We start from the raw sequence: 17,626 nt of genomic DNA on the forward strand, positions 1-17,626 counted from the left end.
AATGCCTTAGGGAAAAAACTAAAAGAATCTAAAAATCGGATTTCATTCCAACACGTATGCCCAGTATACACTGCCTGCCATTTCAGGTCGAGAAGCATCAGCTTTTCAGCTAATTTGGGAATTATATTGTAGATAAATGAACTATTTATCGATGGATAATCTACTTCCTCTCACTCCCAATGCCTACGTGCCAGTGCTGGTCAAATAAATTTTAAGTCATAATTGGAATTATGAATAAAAACAGGGATAAAAAACTGCTCGCTAACATTTAAATTACTTGATTGATGCGCAACCCCTCTAAAATTACTAACTCCAGATTATATTTCCTGCTAAATGTGATTAAGGTCTCTAACTTTCCCCTCCCCCCTCTTGTCCCTTGAGTCCCCTTATCCTCCTTTACAAACTCTCGGTTACAAACCCACCAGATTTTTTGATTTTTAATCGTGAGACGATCCTCTGCAGACAACACCATTGGATAATGCGTATTTCTCAAACGAGAAATGGCACCATTGTCCGTGTCAATCAGTTTAGTCAATGCCTTGACCATGCACTCAGTCTCATCTAATGTTTCAACTATTTCTAACAACCGCATGGTGTTAGAACTGTCTCTTTGCGCGTGGGCATAGGACACTGCAATAGCCTGATGTTTTTTGACTCGGTTTGGAAATTGGGGGTCATTCACCTCCACTAGCTTAGCTTCACAGTCTAAAGATATTTTGTCACACTGGAGAAGTGTGTTCTGAAAATTTTTTAATCGTAGAATAGCCCTATCCCCTGAAACCGTTTCCACTGTCTGTTGGCCATGCCGTCTACAATGCTTCATGTTATCCCGTAGTTTTATATCACTACGGAATCTAGATAGGCATGTTGGACAGTAGAAACATTACCCCCTATGCTTACCCTTCCCCAGAACTCTACTAATGTCAGTGATAGGGTTAAAATGACCGATTGAGTTCGGTTCACTAGGTAGTGTGTGTAAAATCCAAACCCAGTGTTTAACCAAATCAACTGACGGGCTCCTTACGGGGAAGACCACCCTCTTCTTTTTAGGGCGAGTTCCATCTTCAAATTCAGTTTCGTATTGTACCACAGTAACGCCGATATTTAAAGGGGCATTATCCCTTTCAAAAATATCAATAGATCGAAGCGTTACTGGGTATTTCCCCTCTAAACAAGAAAAATCTACAATGGGGAAATCGGACCCGTCCTTCCCATGCACAGCCCAATTGTCTAAATTCGTCTTGGTAGCGTCATCTGCTAGAGGCTGAAAGGCTGATATGAGGAAAGCATATCTGAAACACTTTTGATCTGTTTCAAAACAGATCTTCTGGACACCACGACAACCTACTAGATCTGGATTATAATTTAAAATTATGCCCTTATCCTTATGCCCCCCTCTTAAAATAATAGCCTTCTTCAATTTACATATATTGATACTTAAATTTTCCACAAAAAGAACTAGAGACCCACTACTGTTTTCATTAAGGTTCTCAAGATGTGTTATAATTTGATCGACTCAATCTGTGAAAGTTCCTTAAAAATTTTCTAAATTTGAATAAACCAAACGCATCTTGGACTTTAAATAATGATAAAAAACTTCACTTTTACCCTCATTTAAATAAAACACTTTTAAAACAATGGAGACCTTAATTGATTCACTCCCCCAAAATTGAAGTTGATTTTCCAGAAGTGCAAGAATTTTATCTATATAGTCATGCACATTTTCTACAGGATCAAAACAAATTTCACTGCCCTAAGTGACTTATAGGGATCTCCGAGTGTCACAGGGTCAACAATTATTGTATATAAAAGTCTGTTGGTCAATTGAAAATCGGGGGTCGTTGTACACTCTTCCCCCTCGGGTAGTGTAACCCCTCCCCCCACTTGGTCAAAAAAATAAGTGGAAAGCTACACTTCAAGGTTGCGTAGTGGATTCGTTAGGGTATCGAAGGCTGGAGGAGGAGGGTTCCCTTTTAATTCCCGGGTAAAATCATCTAAAAGCGGCACTGTGTTTGGACTCAGCAAAGGTAAGTCCCCCTGCTCAACTGCGCTATAATCAACATTTAAAAAATCACCTATAAACTCATTAATATTATCTGGAATTTGATGTAAATCATCCCATAGTGAATTGTTGGGGAGCTCCACATGTGCTTCCTCTCCTTCTCCAACTGACGAGCAGGTAGGAAATGGAGAGTATGGAACGAGGACAACCTATAAATGAAAAATAGCTTATTTTCAAAGTGTTCAAATCACCCCTACTGTTAAAATTTGAATTATTATTTAAAGTCAGCGCTTAGTAGTAGTAGCAGTATGAGCATAGTAGCATTTGGTTAATTCAACTGAAAGAAAATCAAACCGGCGCTTCCCCCGGCGCTTCCCGGACCAACCGGCGCATTCGGGGCTCCGTGGCTCTCGATAATTTTCATAATGCTTCAAAAAAGTAGAAATATTTATAGGTCCAGACATGATCATTAAACACATGAGTTTCAGTCAGGGGGATAGATGAACGAGTTTAAACTTCAAAATGTTGAGAGCTGTTAAATCACTTTCCCCTCACTTCTTAGGCATTATACCGCTATATTTTGACATAATGCTCTCCGCGCGAGACTATAAATAATTTTTGCATCTGCTGTCTCTGTTTTGCTTTACATTAGCGGTTTCAGTCAATCAAGGTTTCAATGGTTTTTGTGTAATTCTGTGTTTTCTGAGATAGCGGAGAACTAATTGTCTGTAAAATTAATATTTAGGACATTGGAATTCTATATTTTATGCAGGATCGAAACATGGCACGATAGAAATATTTAGTTTAAATTAGAACGACAATATGTGACAGAGGGGATAATCTCTCTCAAAATTAGGTGAAAAAGAGCAGTCGGTGTTTCAAAGGTACCTAAAAATATATGTGATAGCAATAGAGAAAATAGTAAAGATTAGAAAAAATAGCATTTTGAGTTTCAAAGGCGGTGATTATTAATAGAAATTACCTAAAAATATTCGCTTATGAGATATCGAAGCGATAGCAAAGATTAGAAAAGAGTGGTTTCTTTGCAAAAAATTACATTATATTTAGATATCTCCGAGGGAGAGAAATTTAAAACAATGCTTGGGGGGTGAGGGGTTAATATCCCGCTGAGATATGTTTATATTGGGATTGAAAAAGAAAAAAACAATGGAAAAAATAGATGGGTAGGGAAACTTGCTTACTTTAGAATAATCTTTCGGGAGTGGGGCACCCGAAGGATCAATTACTGTGTGTTGTAGGGCGGGCGGGGCGGCAGCGCTATGTTCTTGCGCGGCTGGGCCGGCTATTTCACGATCTTGCGTAGCTTCGGCATTGTATTTATCCGCCCGCTCTCTCTTAAACTTTCTGCCAGGCCGCATTGGGGCTGCCTCGTCATCTCTTGCTTTCTTGGAAGGAGGGGGCACACATTCTTCACAATTGGCCTTAAAAAGAAGAGAAAAAATTAGTATCAAAATAATTTACCACTTTTTTTTACAGAAGGAAAGTTATTGCCCTCGTCCATATAATTTTTTCTAGAAAGTCATTTACCTCTTTTAAGTAAAGCAAGAAGTAAAAATTTCACTAGACATATATTAGTCTTAGAACTCAAACGTTTTCATTATACAAACAGTAGTCTATAGGCATAGGATAGGAATCATTGTTTCTATTTTTACCATTTAGAAAAATATAAAATTTTCCGGTCTATAGGTTTTAAATTAGATCGTTAACCCATCGACCTATAGGCCAATATTTTGCAAACATAGGTTAAAATGCTATTTAATTTATACATAATATTAGCTTCATGCAACTCCCAGAGACTTTTCTATCCCTGCACTGTTTGTTTTCATTTTACACTGATGGCGGTACAATTGAAGGCATTGCCCTCCCCCGTTACATAATTTAATTACAACGAAGCTGTTAGAAGCAATGTATTGCCCCCTCCTCCCTTTCACATAATTTTCTAAATATATTGCTAAACTTAATTTGAAAATAATCTCTTTCACCACTTCTCCGACAAATACAAGACACTTAATTTTAATGCGAAGAAATAGTTTGTTTTAATTTTAAACTGATGGCGGTAGAACTGAAGGCATTGTCCTCCCCCTTTACATAATTTACTTACAACGAAGCTGTTAGAAGCATTGTATTGCCCCCTCCTCCTTTTCACATAATGTTCTAAATATATTGTTATAATTAATTTAAATATAATATATTTAACTGCGTCTCCGACAAATACAAGTCCCTTACTTTTAATGCGAAGAAATATTTTGTTTTCATTTTACACTGATGGAGGTGGAATTGAATGCATTATCCTCCCCCTGTACATACTTTACTTACAACGAAGCTGTTAGAAGCAATGTATTGCCCCCTCCCCCCCTTTCACATAATGTTCTAAATATATTGTTAAACTTAATTTGAAAATAATCTCTTTCACCGGCTCTCTGGCAAATACAAGGTTACGAAACTACAAGCTTAATAGACAGCAATCTCTTTTTGCTTAAAACTGTTTTAATTTGACAGCCAAAACAAAACCCTTTGACTAGACCGATAGCGTGAACACACTGGAAAAGGGTGACAGCTAATTATAGGCCTCACATTGGAGTCTTGTGTCAAATTAGAGCAGGCTTATAACAACAGAGCGATGGATGTCTCAGTTAGAGAAAAGATTACAATTGAGAAAAGCCAAAATTTAACGAAAGGACAATTATTTCTTTTTGCGAGAATTTGGGATTGTAAAACAATGGTGGGAGGGTAAAAAGAATATATTTTGTTTTCCATTGATTATAATGATGTTTGTATGGTTTGGGGGGAGGGGGGGTTGGGGTAAAGGAATATATTTACGTTTTAGCTGAATATACTGGAGGATGTCCAAGGAAAATTCGTTTGAAAATAAAAATGCACTTACATTGCTAATTGCGGCTGCCAAGGCCTCAAGCTCATCAATGTTATCCATTCTAGCTGTTTGCACTATGTCAAAATACTTTCTGATAATTTAATCATATTGCATGTCCGTTATATACGAAATCTCAAGGGCGAATTGTTATGTAACCGTGAAATCATATGTAACCAGCCCTCTGATTGGCTGAGAAGGGGGATGTATCCGACTCACTGATTGGCTGAGAAGGAAACACGTGATCTAACTGTTTCCGGGAAACTCATAACATTCGCTGAGAGCGTGCCAAAAACAACAACAACAACATTGACCTTGACATTCGCTGAGAGCGTGCACTTACAACAACAACAACATCGACCTTGGAAATTTAGGTCATTGACCCCATTAACCACGTGTTCTCCCTAGGGAGGCTATGCCCATATAAGGAGTCCCCGTGGGAGTCAATAAGGCCCTTCTACTTGCAGATGCTCAAGCTTATGTCGAAACATGGCGCCCCTCCAGATCACCTCCTCCGAATATTTACATCTTTTATTTGCCCAATTCTGGAATAACCAGCTCCTGTATGGTATTTTGGACTGACGACTGAGCAAAGCGCCAGGATCGAAAGAGCTCAGAATAGAGCTCTAATGGTAGTATCAAAGCAGGCAGAAATGTCGCATGAGCTGCTGACAAAGTTTAAAATGCAAACTCTGAAAAAAAGAAGAGAGAAACTCTGCATGGATTTCGGAAGACAATCTCTGAGCCACCCAACCCACAAAACCCTTTTACCCCCTCAATCCACAACAAAACGACTCCAGCGCAGGGTTGCAGTGCCCGTTGAGAAACTTCAGCCGGTACGCTGTGCCCATCAGCGGTTAGCGAAAAGTTGTATACCTAGTTTTGTAGATATGCACAATGAAAATCAGGAGGAAAATCACGAGCCTGAGAAAATTTGCCTTATTTTCGAAAAAAGCGGTAAACACCCCCCAAAAGTCATAGAATCTTAATGAAAAATCACATCATCAGATTCAGCGTATCAGAGAACCCTACTGAGGTTCCATGAAGGGGCCCTGGATTTTCCAGCATTATTTAAAAAACACTCAGAAATTAAATTAAAAAAACAAGTTTTTTCAACTACAAGTAAGGAGTAACATTAAAACTTAAGACGAACAGAAATTATTACGTATATGAGGGGTTCGTTCCCTCCTCAATAACCCGCTCTTTGCTCTAAGTATTTTAGTAATTTCAAAAGAGTTATTTATTCTAATTAAACGGCCTTTGTAAATCAGGGGTCTTTCTTTAAGAATTGTAACAAAATTTAAACTTTAGCGTAAAGAGCGAGGTATTGACAAGGGGGCAAACCCCCTCATATACGTAATACAATTATACGAATATAGAAGTTCAAAACGTAAGTTAATTCGTAAGTTATGTATATTTATTACTAACAAAAACGTTCGTAAATTAAATTAAAAGCTCTAGTGCACTTTTTAAGTAACCAAAACTTGAAGGGCAACGAGGCCCCTCTCCTGCACCCCGTTCTTATCAAAATCGCCATATCAAAATTTTTAGAAAGTCGTTCAGCCCAAAAAAAGAGTAAAATTAATATGCAAATTTTGTTTTTGTTATTCATGTACGGTGAGCCAAAATCAAACCTGCATTAATCAAAAAAAACATTCAGAAATTAAATAAAACACAAGTTTTTTTAACTGAAAGTAAGGAGTGACATTAAAACTTAAAACGAACAGAAATTATTCCGTATATGAAAGGAGCTGTAACCTCCTCAACGCCCCGCTCTTTACACTAAAGTTTTTTTTATATGTTTTGAAAAGTAGAGTTGTGAGAAAGTGTCAAACTTTAGCGTAAAGAGCGGAGCGTTGAGGAGAGGACAGCCCCTTTCATATATGGAATAATTTCTGTTCGTTTTTTAATATCGCTCCTTACTTTCATAAAAAAAACTTGTTTTTTTATTTAATCGTAAATAGAGTTCAAACCCATTTTCTTGAATAAAATTTTCTTAATTTCAATAGTTTCGCGAAAATTTTGTTTTTAACTCCGGTCCCTAGAAATCAAAAAGACATTAACGAACCGAACAAAATGGCCAGGAAAATCAAAAAAAAAAAAATCAAAGGGCTGAAGTGAAATCCTCAGGTTTAGAATTGTGCTTTAAATCCGAAGAAATAGAGTCTTAATGCTGTAGTAATCTCATTTCCAAATTCTGGTTAGTATGTCCCATATATGAGCTTCCACAAGTACATGGGATCTGATAGACCTCACTTTGCTGTCCCAATGAAGTTATATCCTTCCCAGAATTTAGAAAACTACCCAAAGTATTACTACTCTTAAAAGCTACCTTCAAACCATTACTCTGTAAAATTCTTTTAATTTTTTCCCTTAGTCCGGGGTACATATGGCGAGGATCAAAAACACTCTTCTCATGAGTTGTCTCCAAGACTTCTCTAGAAATCTCTAGAAACTTGTTTCTTCTTTTTGAAAAAGTTTTGAAGAAGAAAATCTTGACCACGTTTCAAATAATGTGACACGATTCAAGCTTATAGCTCCTTCCTAAATTCAAATGGCAATATATAACTGATTAGCTTGTTCGCCAAACATGTGAAAATAAGCCTGGACGTAACATAAACTGTACAGAAAAGCATAATCCTCTTCATCCGATCTGGCAACAGTGCAAGCATTTAATTCATCTGATAGAAAATATTTAGTCCTTGAAAAGGTATAAAAAAAGGTAAAGAATACGGCATTGGACTTAACAGTCCCTACCGGCGGTGCTGATATCCGTTTCTTGGCCCTTCATCCAGGAGGTGCAATGGGGGGTTGGGGGCCAACCATCATGTGCACACCCTTTCTGTTTACCTTCCCCAGATTTCTCCAGGTACCCATTTAGAGCCGGGTCGACTCTGGCTGAGCTTACAGAGTCACGCCACTGACCCACGTCCCAAACCAAATAATTGGATACACTAGGATTCGAACCCTCACCCTCTCGGACAGAGAATCCTAAATCCTGCGCACCAATACATAGATAATTCGATCAAGTGGATGGTTCACTTCCTAAGGAGTATCAAGCACCCCTGGGTAGAGGCTACATAGTAAAGAACATGTTGCTATATTGTTATTTTTTCTTCCGACCACTTCGTATACTAGTTGCGGTCGTAAAGACTTAGATAAATTGTGATTCAAATCTCAACCGAAAAATCATTCAACGCGCTCAAAATCACTCAACATAAAAATTGAAAGTTTTAGTGCCCTTTTCAGTATGCAACAGTGTTTGGATTACTTCAAGATGAAATTTCACAAAAAAAACAACTACATTTTTAGGTATTTGCCCACTTTGAAAAGAGTCAAATTGACCGGAAATGTATATACCAAGATAATCAGTCAATTTTAAGGTCTAAAGCAATGAGCAGGAGGCTTAGAGCCCCAGATCTCGAGAAACAGCTCCACAGTATGCAGATCAAACCGTAAAGTATGACACGAATGCTGCAGTGAATTCCTTGTTCATTGAGAAACCGTCCGGTAATCAATTGATTACCAATAATAATAAACAACATAACTGAATTACCATAATGATTAAAAATGTAACTGAACTACCTACTGTACTTACTATAAAAAAGCAAGCAAGTTTGTTTGACGTTCTACCACTTTCAAAGCCTATTGAAACTAAGAAAAGATTAACAAACAAATAAAACAAAAGCAGGAAGAATTATTTCTTGGCAAAGCTCGTGGACAAAGTGAAGAGGCAAAAGTCAGACAGAATGTTTTTGTTTCTGTGTCTTAATCCTAAAATTTTTTTCACAGTTGAAAAAAGTCTGGAAGAATATGTAGCTAACTGCGTGTACCATTATTAGTAGAAGTTTTGTTAAATGTTTTCCAGAGGAACTGTCTAAAGATATTTTAACCCACTCACCCGTCTCTAATAGTACATTAAACAACAAGTTTTACATATATTAGCATTCGATCACTTGCTAGGGCTATAATGAAAGAAGGATTGATATGACTAGGAAACATTTTAAGGACAGAGAATGACAGATTGCCGAAGATTGTGCTTTTTGGCATTCCGTCTGAGGCCTAAGCAAAAACAAGTCATCCCCGAATACATCGGGAAGAAATCATATCATAAAGAAGTATTTTAAGGAAATTACAACTTCATTCGAGGAGGCAAAAAGCGAAGCTTTGAATAGACTAGGATGAAGAAAGAGTGTCCGCACCTGTGTCAAACTCAGGCGGCTTGAGGCTATATAAAATTGTTAGTTGTAGCAGCAATAAATATAGTAGATCAGTCATTGCTAGTATTTATTTACTGATTGGCTTCAAACATTTTAGCATTGCTGAAAACTGTGAAAGTGTCAAAGTAAATACAGCTAAATGATGTGTTCATTTTTGAAGCCTGCTCATTTTGGAAAAAAAAAATGGAAAAATGCTTATAAAAGAGCCATTCCAGTAATTTTTAAATACTTTCAATGCAGTAAAACAGTTGCTGCTTATTACTACCGATACCAAAAAGCTCTCTGTCTACCGTGGTATATAAAGCATTAAGATTAAAATTATCAGTTTTTCACAATTCTCGAGTTATCAACCTGAGCCTTAATCTTGGAATCAGAAATTAGCCGACCTTAGATCTGCCTGTGCCTCCAGAAGGACCCAAGGTATCAAGAAGGAGCCACCAATCGTCCCGCAAGTTTGCTGTTCCTGGTATATCCTCCCACTGAAGCTGGATTAAGGTGTTTAGGTTTCGCAGATCTGTCTGGTATGTTAGTGCATGGTGTTTCTGGGTCTGCCTCTGCAGCTTGTACCTCCATCGACGGACTCTTATTACATCTGTCACAAGAGGCTGACACGTTTATCAGGGATGGATTGGTTGGCTATCCTTCTCTTCCAGCGAATGTTGAGAATTCTTCTAAGACATCTTTTCTCGAAAGCAAGAATTTTCCTCCCTTGTTCCTCCTTCAAGGGTCAGATTTCGGATGCGTAAAGCAGAACTGGCATGACGTTAGTATTAAAGAGTCTTGATTTAAGTCGTAGAGAGAAGTCTTGAGACCTCCAAACTTTCCGTAGTCTGTTGAAGGCTCCATTGGCTTGACTAATTCTTGTGAGTACTTCTTTTGTGGTAGATCTTGTATTTTCAATTATGCTTCCTAGGTATTTGAAATGGACGAATTGGTCTAATTGTTGGTCTCCACAAGAAATGCACAGGGATGAGTCTGTTGTTACCATGCATTTGTTTTTTGAATATTTATTTTTAGGTCTACCTAGCGGTCTCTTCCCTCACTTAGTCTAAGAATTCTTGAAGTCGTCACTTGCACGATTCTAGTATGGCAATTTTGTCAGCGAGCTATGTACTTCAGGCGAACTTCAGAATTCAGCTGATGCTTAGCATTATGTAAAAAAAAAAATTCTTTTACGATTATTGAATGTCTTCCTTGCAACAGAAAGGATCGAAACGCGGTCTCCGAGATGGGAAGCGTGGGTTTATCCATTGCGTTGCCACCGTAAAAAAAAATATCGATGATACAAAAAAAAAAAAAAATTCAAGATCTAAAAAAGCCAGCCTTTTTTAAAATTACCCTTTGTCAGATGACAGAAAAATAACATGGATGGCAATAAAATAAAGAAGGTGAGACTAAAAAACCGATAAACCTCTCCTTTTTTCAAGTCGCAAGGTCTACGGGATTTTGTAGAATGAAAACAGTGAATTTGACCTCAACCAAAAACACAGTAATAAAAGGGCAGAAGATACTCTGTCTAATAATTAATGGCCCTTCTTCCAATGACAGAAAAATAACAATGATGTCAATTAAGTTAAACAAGGCAATACTAAAAAGGCCAGCTAAGCCTACCTTTTTCTAGCCACTATATCTATAGAATTGTGGAGAATTTTACAACCATGGGATAGAACACCAACTATACAAATTAAAAAAAAAAAAAAAACAAATTAAAAACAAAACAAAAAAGAAAATGTGACGTCACAATAGCGTTCTGATGTCACAAGGATGAGAGCACAATCTGCCTAATGCGAGATCTAAATGCAGGAATTTCTCTGGAGGACTTTACAGATGTGAAGCCTAAGAATTGGTAAAATCATATTTGCTTGTTCAAACAAGGCAAAGGTGGATCTACAGCAAACAAAAACAATAGGCCTGTGTTCAAAATCAGTTTGGCTATTTTTGTTGTTTTTATGCAAACTATTTTTCGAATGTAAGTTGTAATACTTACATTCGTATTTGTCTTTTAATGTAAAATAAAAAAAACAAGTTTTTTAAACTGAAAGTAAGGAGCGACATTAAAACTTAAAACGAACAGAAATTATTCCGTATATGAAAGGGGCTGTCCCCTCCTCAACGCCTCGCTCTTTACGCTAAAGTTTGACTCTGTCTCACAATTTTATTTTTTAAAACAATAAAAAGTTTGACTTTCTCACAACTCTATTTTTTAAAACAATAAAAAACTTTAGCGTAAAGAGCGAGGCGTTGAGGAGGGGACAGCCCCTTTCATATACGGAATAATTTCTGTTCGTTTTAAGTTTTAATGTCGCTCCTTACTTTCAGTTTAAAAAACTTGTTTTTTTTATTTAATTTCTGATCGTTTTTTAGTTAATGCAGCTTTTATTTGCATAAAAATTTTACTTTTCTTTTGCTAAATGGATGTCTTTACAAATTAACTTACGTAACTAACTTCTATATTCGTATATTTTTCTTCTGGCAAAAAATACAAAGTTCCAGATTTTTGCAGATATGACCTTGAAACCTATGTAATAGGGTTTTCTGATACGCTGAATCTGACGGTGTGATTTTCATTAAAATTCTTTCACTTGTAGGGGATGTTTCCCCCCTCTTTAAAAAATCAAATAAATTTTCTCAGGCTCGTAGCCTTTGATGAGTAGTACTAAACTTAATAAAATTTATATATTTAGGATCAGCATTATAAACACATTCTTTTGATACATTTATTGACATCAAAATTTCGTTTTTAAAAGTTTCGATTACTATTGAGCCGTATCGCTTGTTTTTTTATTGTTTTTTTTTTTTTTTACGTATATGTTATTACTTATATGAAGGGGTTCTGCCCTTAGTCAATACCACCCTCTTTACGCTAAAAGTTGAAAATATTTTTGATTCACAAACCACGGAATCACAAAGGCCGTTTAATTCGAATAGATCGCTCTTTTGAAAGCACTAAAAAAAAACTGTAGCGTAAAGAGTGAGGTATTGACTTGGGGGAGAACCCCCTCACATACGTTATAATTTCTCTTGGTTTTAAGTTCTAATATTCCTTCTTACATTTCAGTTGAAAAAACTTGTTTTTTTTTATTTAACTTCTGATCGTTTCTTAAATAATGCTTGGAAATCCGGCGCCCCCTTTATAGAAATGTCCCTTACCCCAAAGAAACATCCTCCACGGACATATTTTCCAGAGTACTCCCCTCCTCTAGCCCCCCCCTCCAGAAAAAATCCTTCCTGAAAATGGTTGTATACTTCCCAATAACCAATAAATAATGCTGGCAAGTCCGGCGCCCCCTACATGGCAATTTCCCTTCCCCCATGAAAACTTCCTTCATGGAAAGATCCTTCCATATAGCCCCTGACCCTCTCCTTCCCCCACCTACCAGAAAAAAACTCCTCTGAAAAAGTCTGTATACTTCCCAATAACCAATACTATATGTTAACATAGAGTAAAGTTCATAACTTTCAGCCCTCCCCCTGGGGACTTTGGGGGATCAAGTCATCCTAAAAGACATTATTATCATAATTTCGACCATGCTGAACAAAATGGCTATCTCAAAATTTTGATTGGGTGACTTTGGGGAAACAATAAGCGTCGGTGGGGGCCTTGTTGCCCTCCATTTTTTTTGGTCAATTAAAAAGGAAACTATAACTTGTAATTTCCGTTCAAATGAGCCCTCCCACGATATTATAGGACCACTGGTTCTATACGATAACCCCTATGGTGAAAAAACAACAAAAGAAAAAATAAACAAACAAACAAACACGCATCCGTGATCTTTCTTCTGGCAAAAAATGGAAAATTCCAAATTTTTCTAGATATGAGCTTGAAAACTCTGCAGTAGGATTATCTGATACGATGGATATGATATTGTGATGTTCATTAAGGTTTTATAACTCTTAGGGGTTATTTCCCCATTTTTTCGAAAATCAGCCAAATTTTATCAGGAGCGTAACTTTATGTGTAGAACTAAACTTGATGAAAATTATATATTTGAAATCAGCATTGAAATATAATTCTTTTGATGTATCTATTTGTATCAAAAACCCGTTTTCTAGAGTTTCGGTTACCATTGAGCCGGGTCGCTCCGTGCTTACAGTTTGTAGCCACGAACTGTTTGATTATATAGCTGAATTTGCTACATAATGAACATATTGCATGCAAACTGAAAACGGAAACAATTTTTAATTTGATTTAAACCTCTAACCCATATCCATGTCTGATAATCATTTATGAGCACTAATTGATGTGGAACTTCCAATCCAGGAAGAACTGACAGGGTGTTCAGTTTTTTAACGCGTTTGGAAGCACATTCAATTTCTCACTTCGGGCGCTCTTTCTTTTCAACCTATCTTAAAATATACACTGATATTTTACTTAACTGTATTTATAAAAGCCATATTAGAAACTCACCCTTTCAGAAAACCTACGGACATCATGCAGTACCCATTCCAATTAGAAAGCCACCGACATAGCCACCAGTTAAATATCCATTTTTCTTTGAAAACTTTAATACCTAAAAGATTACTTTTTTTAACAATTCCTATGTCAGTTCAAATCACATTTGTCTGATAAGTTGAAATTAGATTTAGATTCGGTTCAATCACTTTAAACTTACAACAACACCATTAAGTACCACGAATTCGCAAGTAATTTCTTTGCATTTTTTTTTATTTATGACGTAATACCTAAATCCTAATATCTAAAACAGTAAATTCAGTATCTGAAATATTAGTTGCTTTTTTTAATTCACCAGTCATCTTAATCCATTTTTCTTCTGATAGATTCAAGTTATATTTATTAATTTAATTTTTGTAGGGTCATTTGAATTTCAAAATAAAGCTGTTAATTACCCTAAGTTTAAAAGTTATTTTGTTTGTCACTTGTTTATTCATAATAAAATTTTGCAAAGCGGAGATGAATACAGGAGGAGGGAGACTCGGGGTCTACCCTCCCTAAAATCTTCTAAGTTTGTTGAATTTCTATGCACTTTTATTGAAACAATAAAATACAATATCTTTCATCATTACCCCCTCCTAATACAATGGAGATTTTTTTTCCAGGGTACGTGCCTGCTGCAAAGCATTTTAATTACCTACTTATTATTTAAACAAAACTTTCGCAGATTAAAGCAAATGTGCGTCTATAACCCCTTTAATTCAGGATACATCGTGAAAAGAACTTAAAAAAAAGAAGAGAAAGTACATTTTAAGCCATTATTTCCTCATATTCTACATGTGTACCCCCCTCCCTGTTCCTGCTTGTAGCCATCAAATCAATTATTTCTCAAGTTTATGGGGAATGACTTAAATAATCTGATGACTTGAATAAACTGATAAATATTGATCCTATTTACGATATTATTTTAAAAAATGAACCTACATTCAAAACTAAGTCTTGCAAAATATTTAAGGGAATAACACAAACAAAATACCCAAAAGATTGGCAGTATCAAGAGCTTACCATAAAATTATGTTGCAACAATATAATTAAATCCATTTATAATTTTAAATTTATAATCCTGTTATTTTTCTGATTCTCAAGAGGGTAGCTAGCAATTCCATGTGTGAGTAATTGTATATATATTTATTTTGGTCAAATTTAGTCAATTTTAGTTATATACATATTTTTTATTTATATTATTTTAATTTTAGATTCTAGTTGTTTTGTTTTTCTTCTTTTTTTTTCTATGCTGAAGACACCTTGTTCTACACGGGCGAAATAATCGTTTGATTTTTGTTCTCTTCGTTTCCTTAACTGGCCTTCACTATCCAACTTTTTTTTGTGTGTATTTTGTTCACGCGACTTGGTTGACATTATTGTTGTCAAAAAAAAGTTACATTTTCATGAACTTTTTAAAAAAAAATTAGCAAAGTCTAGTCTATAGCGGAAGACTTCTGAGATATTTCATGCCCAAGTATGTAACCGTGGTTAGAGTGGCATCTGCTACTTAGTAAAGCATGAAAAACGACGCATAACAAACTAAAAAACTTGTCTGATGAGAAAAGATTGCAATTTGTATTTGCAATTTGCAAATCAGAATTCATTCAGTCTTTGGACAGTTAAAATCGTAAATAAAAAGTACATTTCACGGATTAACTGTTTACATATGATAAATTACATCTCACGGATAACCTGTTTACCTGCGATAAACCTGGACAAGGAGCCTATTGATTTTTGCGTGGAATGAAAGAAATATGTTAAGCTAATATATGATTACACAAGTAACGAATGACCTTGAAAAAACTTTACCTTTATTTGGAGATTGTGGTTATGCAATCGTTCCGTTAATATAGTTAATGAAGTGGGTTAGTAGAGGCCAGTGAAATGAACAAATAAATAATAACCAAATGTCACAGCAAATATGAAAATATAAAGAACTTTTGAACCGTGTGGCATATATTGATTGAACATTGCCTTTTTTCGGAAATTTATTTTGCCGTAATCGTCCATTAGAATGGGGAGAAAGAGAAATGATAATAAAGTAAAAACTGATGGTGGTAATGAGAGTGGTGATAAATCAAATGAAAGCCTAACGTCAACCCCAAAAATTCTAACAGGGAAGAAAAGGCCTTCGCCGGAAGATTCTATTCTGGATTTGAGTGGCGAATGCTTACGACAGGAATGTGAGAAAACAAATGCAGAAAATATTGTAAGAATTTTGGAGCTGTAGGAAACCTTACAATCAGTCGTATAAGAAATTAGAGAGTCCCTTCACAGTGTGAAGACTGATGTGCAAAATATACATAAGACTGTTCGTGAATTGGGAGAAAGATGCACGCGTGTGGAAGGTGATGCAAGAGAAACAAATAATCAGGTAGATAGTTTGAAGTCTAAGATGGAAAATCAGGATAAACTCATGAATGATTTATTTACACAAGTTACATCATTAAAAAATCAGTCTCTTGTGTTGCAGCATACGGAAAGAAAAAAACAACATATTGTTTTGGAATGTGACGACTGATTCATTGTCAGATGCAAAAAATACCATTAAAAGAGTGCTGAATGAGGGATTAGAAATGGAAGTGAAGGATATTCCTCCATTTTCAGTGGTACATGAAGCGAGTGACTTTATCAAAATCAAAGTTACTGATTATAAGGACCGATACGACATAATGACAAATGCAAAGAAATTAAGAGGAAAGGACTTGCAGTTTGGAAAACCAGTTTTTATTAGTGATGATGTTAGTAGAGAGGTGCGCCAAATTAGAAAGGAATTGGTGGTGAAAAGAAAATATTTGATGGAAAGAGGTGTTGAGTGCTGGATATCACCCGTGGTACCGCCGGTTATTTCTATTAAATCTGCAGGTAATTTTGAAAAGGTTGAATGATTCAAAGTGTTAAAAACATAAATAGTGGTTTTGAGTTAGTTATTTATTGTGTTTGGAAATTATTTTTTTAGAGGCTATAGGAGAAGTTACTTAATACGAAAGTTCGTAAATTTTGATTTGTTTACAAATGAAGTTGTGAGCCATATTAACCCACTGGAATTTTATTTTGGGAATTAACATGCGTGTGCAATCCATCGGTTTGTATACTTGTTTTGTTTAAATTTTGTGTCTTATGTCCGCTTTGACGGAATATATTTTGTTATTTTTTTTTTGTATTTATCTAGGTCTAGATATATGTTTAGTAGATAATCATTTGTTTCGCCACCGCCACCCTCTACCGTCACATACATTAACTTTTATTGATTATGGTTAGAGATATCGTTTTACCTCCTGGGAACAGCAATGGCCTGCAACTTGAAAGTCGAAGGGTTGATTTTTCCAGCCAGTTTAATGAAAGAATAAATAGAAATTTAGATATTAATGCCACTGAGATTTTCACAAATGAACCATCAAGGTATATTTTTAAAGAAGGGATACTACCCTTGTATGGTGATAGGGACCATTTAGGCCTTAATATTTTTCATTTGAATTGTCAGGGATTGAGTTCTGCGCATAATTTTTATTGGAATTAATAAATATTAATGTCTTCCAGGTGATCGCTTTAACTGAAACGGGGTTAAATGATAATAACTCGCAATTACTACATATTCCTGGTTATAATTTATATGTAAGGAATCGCGAGTATTCCCACTTATATTCAGGCTGATTATAAGGTTTCAATAAGAGAAGATTTTACATAGAGTGTTTTGTTTTACATATAACTAGAGAGAATTTGAATTTTTGCATTGTTGTAGTATATAGACCTCCACAGAGCCTGCTCCAAGACTTTATGGACCTATTTGAAGAACAATTATTGGAATTTCCAATTAACTCTATTCCATGTTTTATTATGGGGGATTTTAATATTGACATTATAGATCAGTCATCTGCTAGCACTGAATTTATGAATAGAAGTTTATCTAATGGGCTTCATCCTTGTATAAATGTCCCTACAAGAATTACGGGAACATCAGCTAAGCTTCTGGATAACATCCTTTCTAATATACCCTTGAGTCATCCCAGGGTCCTTATCAACGATGTATCTGACCACTTTGGAGTTTCAGCTAGCTTTAGAACTCTCACGAGGGT

General features: G+C 35.8%; 1 protein-coding gene across 2 annotated transcripts in view; it reads right to left on the reverse strand.

Annotated features, from left to right (window-relative positions):
• LOC148956966 (FUN14 domain-containing protein 1B) overlaps positions 1–17,626 on the reverse strand; it is a 78,316-nt gene that overhangs the window by 16,942 nt on the left and 43,748 nt on the right. Inside the window, exon 3 of one of the 2 annotated variants that reach the window (XM_089087983.1) lies at positions 13,521–13,623. The exons of the other annotated variant lie outside the window; for it this stretch is intronic. Within the exon in view, the coding sequence (XP_088944109.1) occupies positions 13,543–13,623 (81 nt within the window). The 3' untranslated portion in view covers positions 13,521–13,542. The remainder of the gene's footprint in view (positions 1–13,520; positions 13,624–17,626) is intronic. 2 annotated transcript variants of the gene reach the window in all.

This window comes from Artemia sp. Qi Xiang Cuo, chromosome 1 (assembly GCF_049724085.1).
Source record: "Artemia sp. Qi Xiang Cuo chromosome 1, ASM4972408v1, whole genome shotgun sequence".
Classification (NCBI taxonomy): domain Eukaryota; kingdom Metazoa; phylum Arthropoda; class Branchiopoda; order Anostraca; family Artemiidae; genus Artemia; species Artemia sp. Qi Xiang Cuo.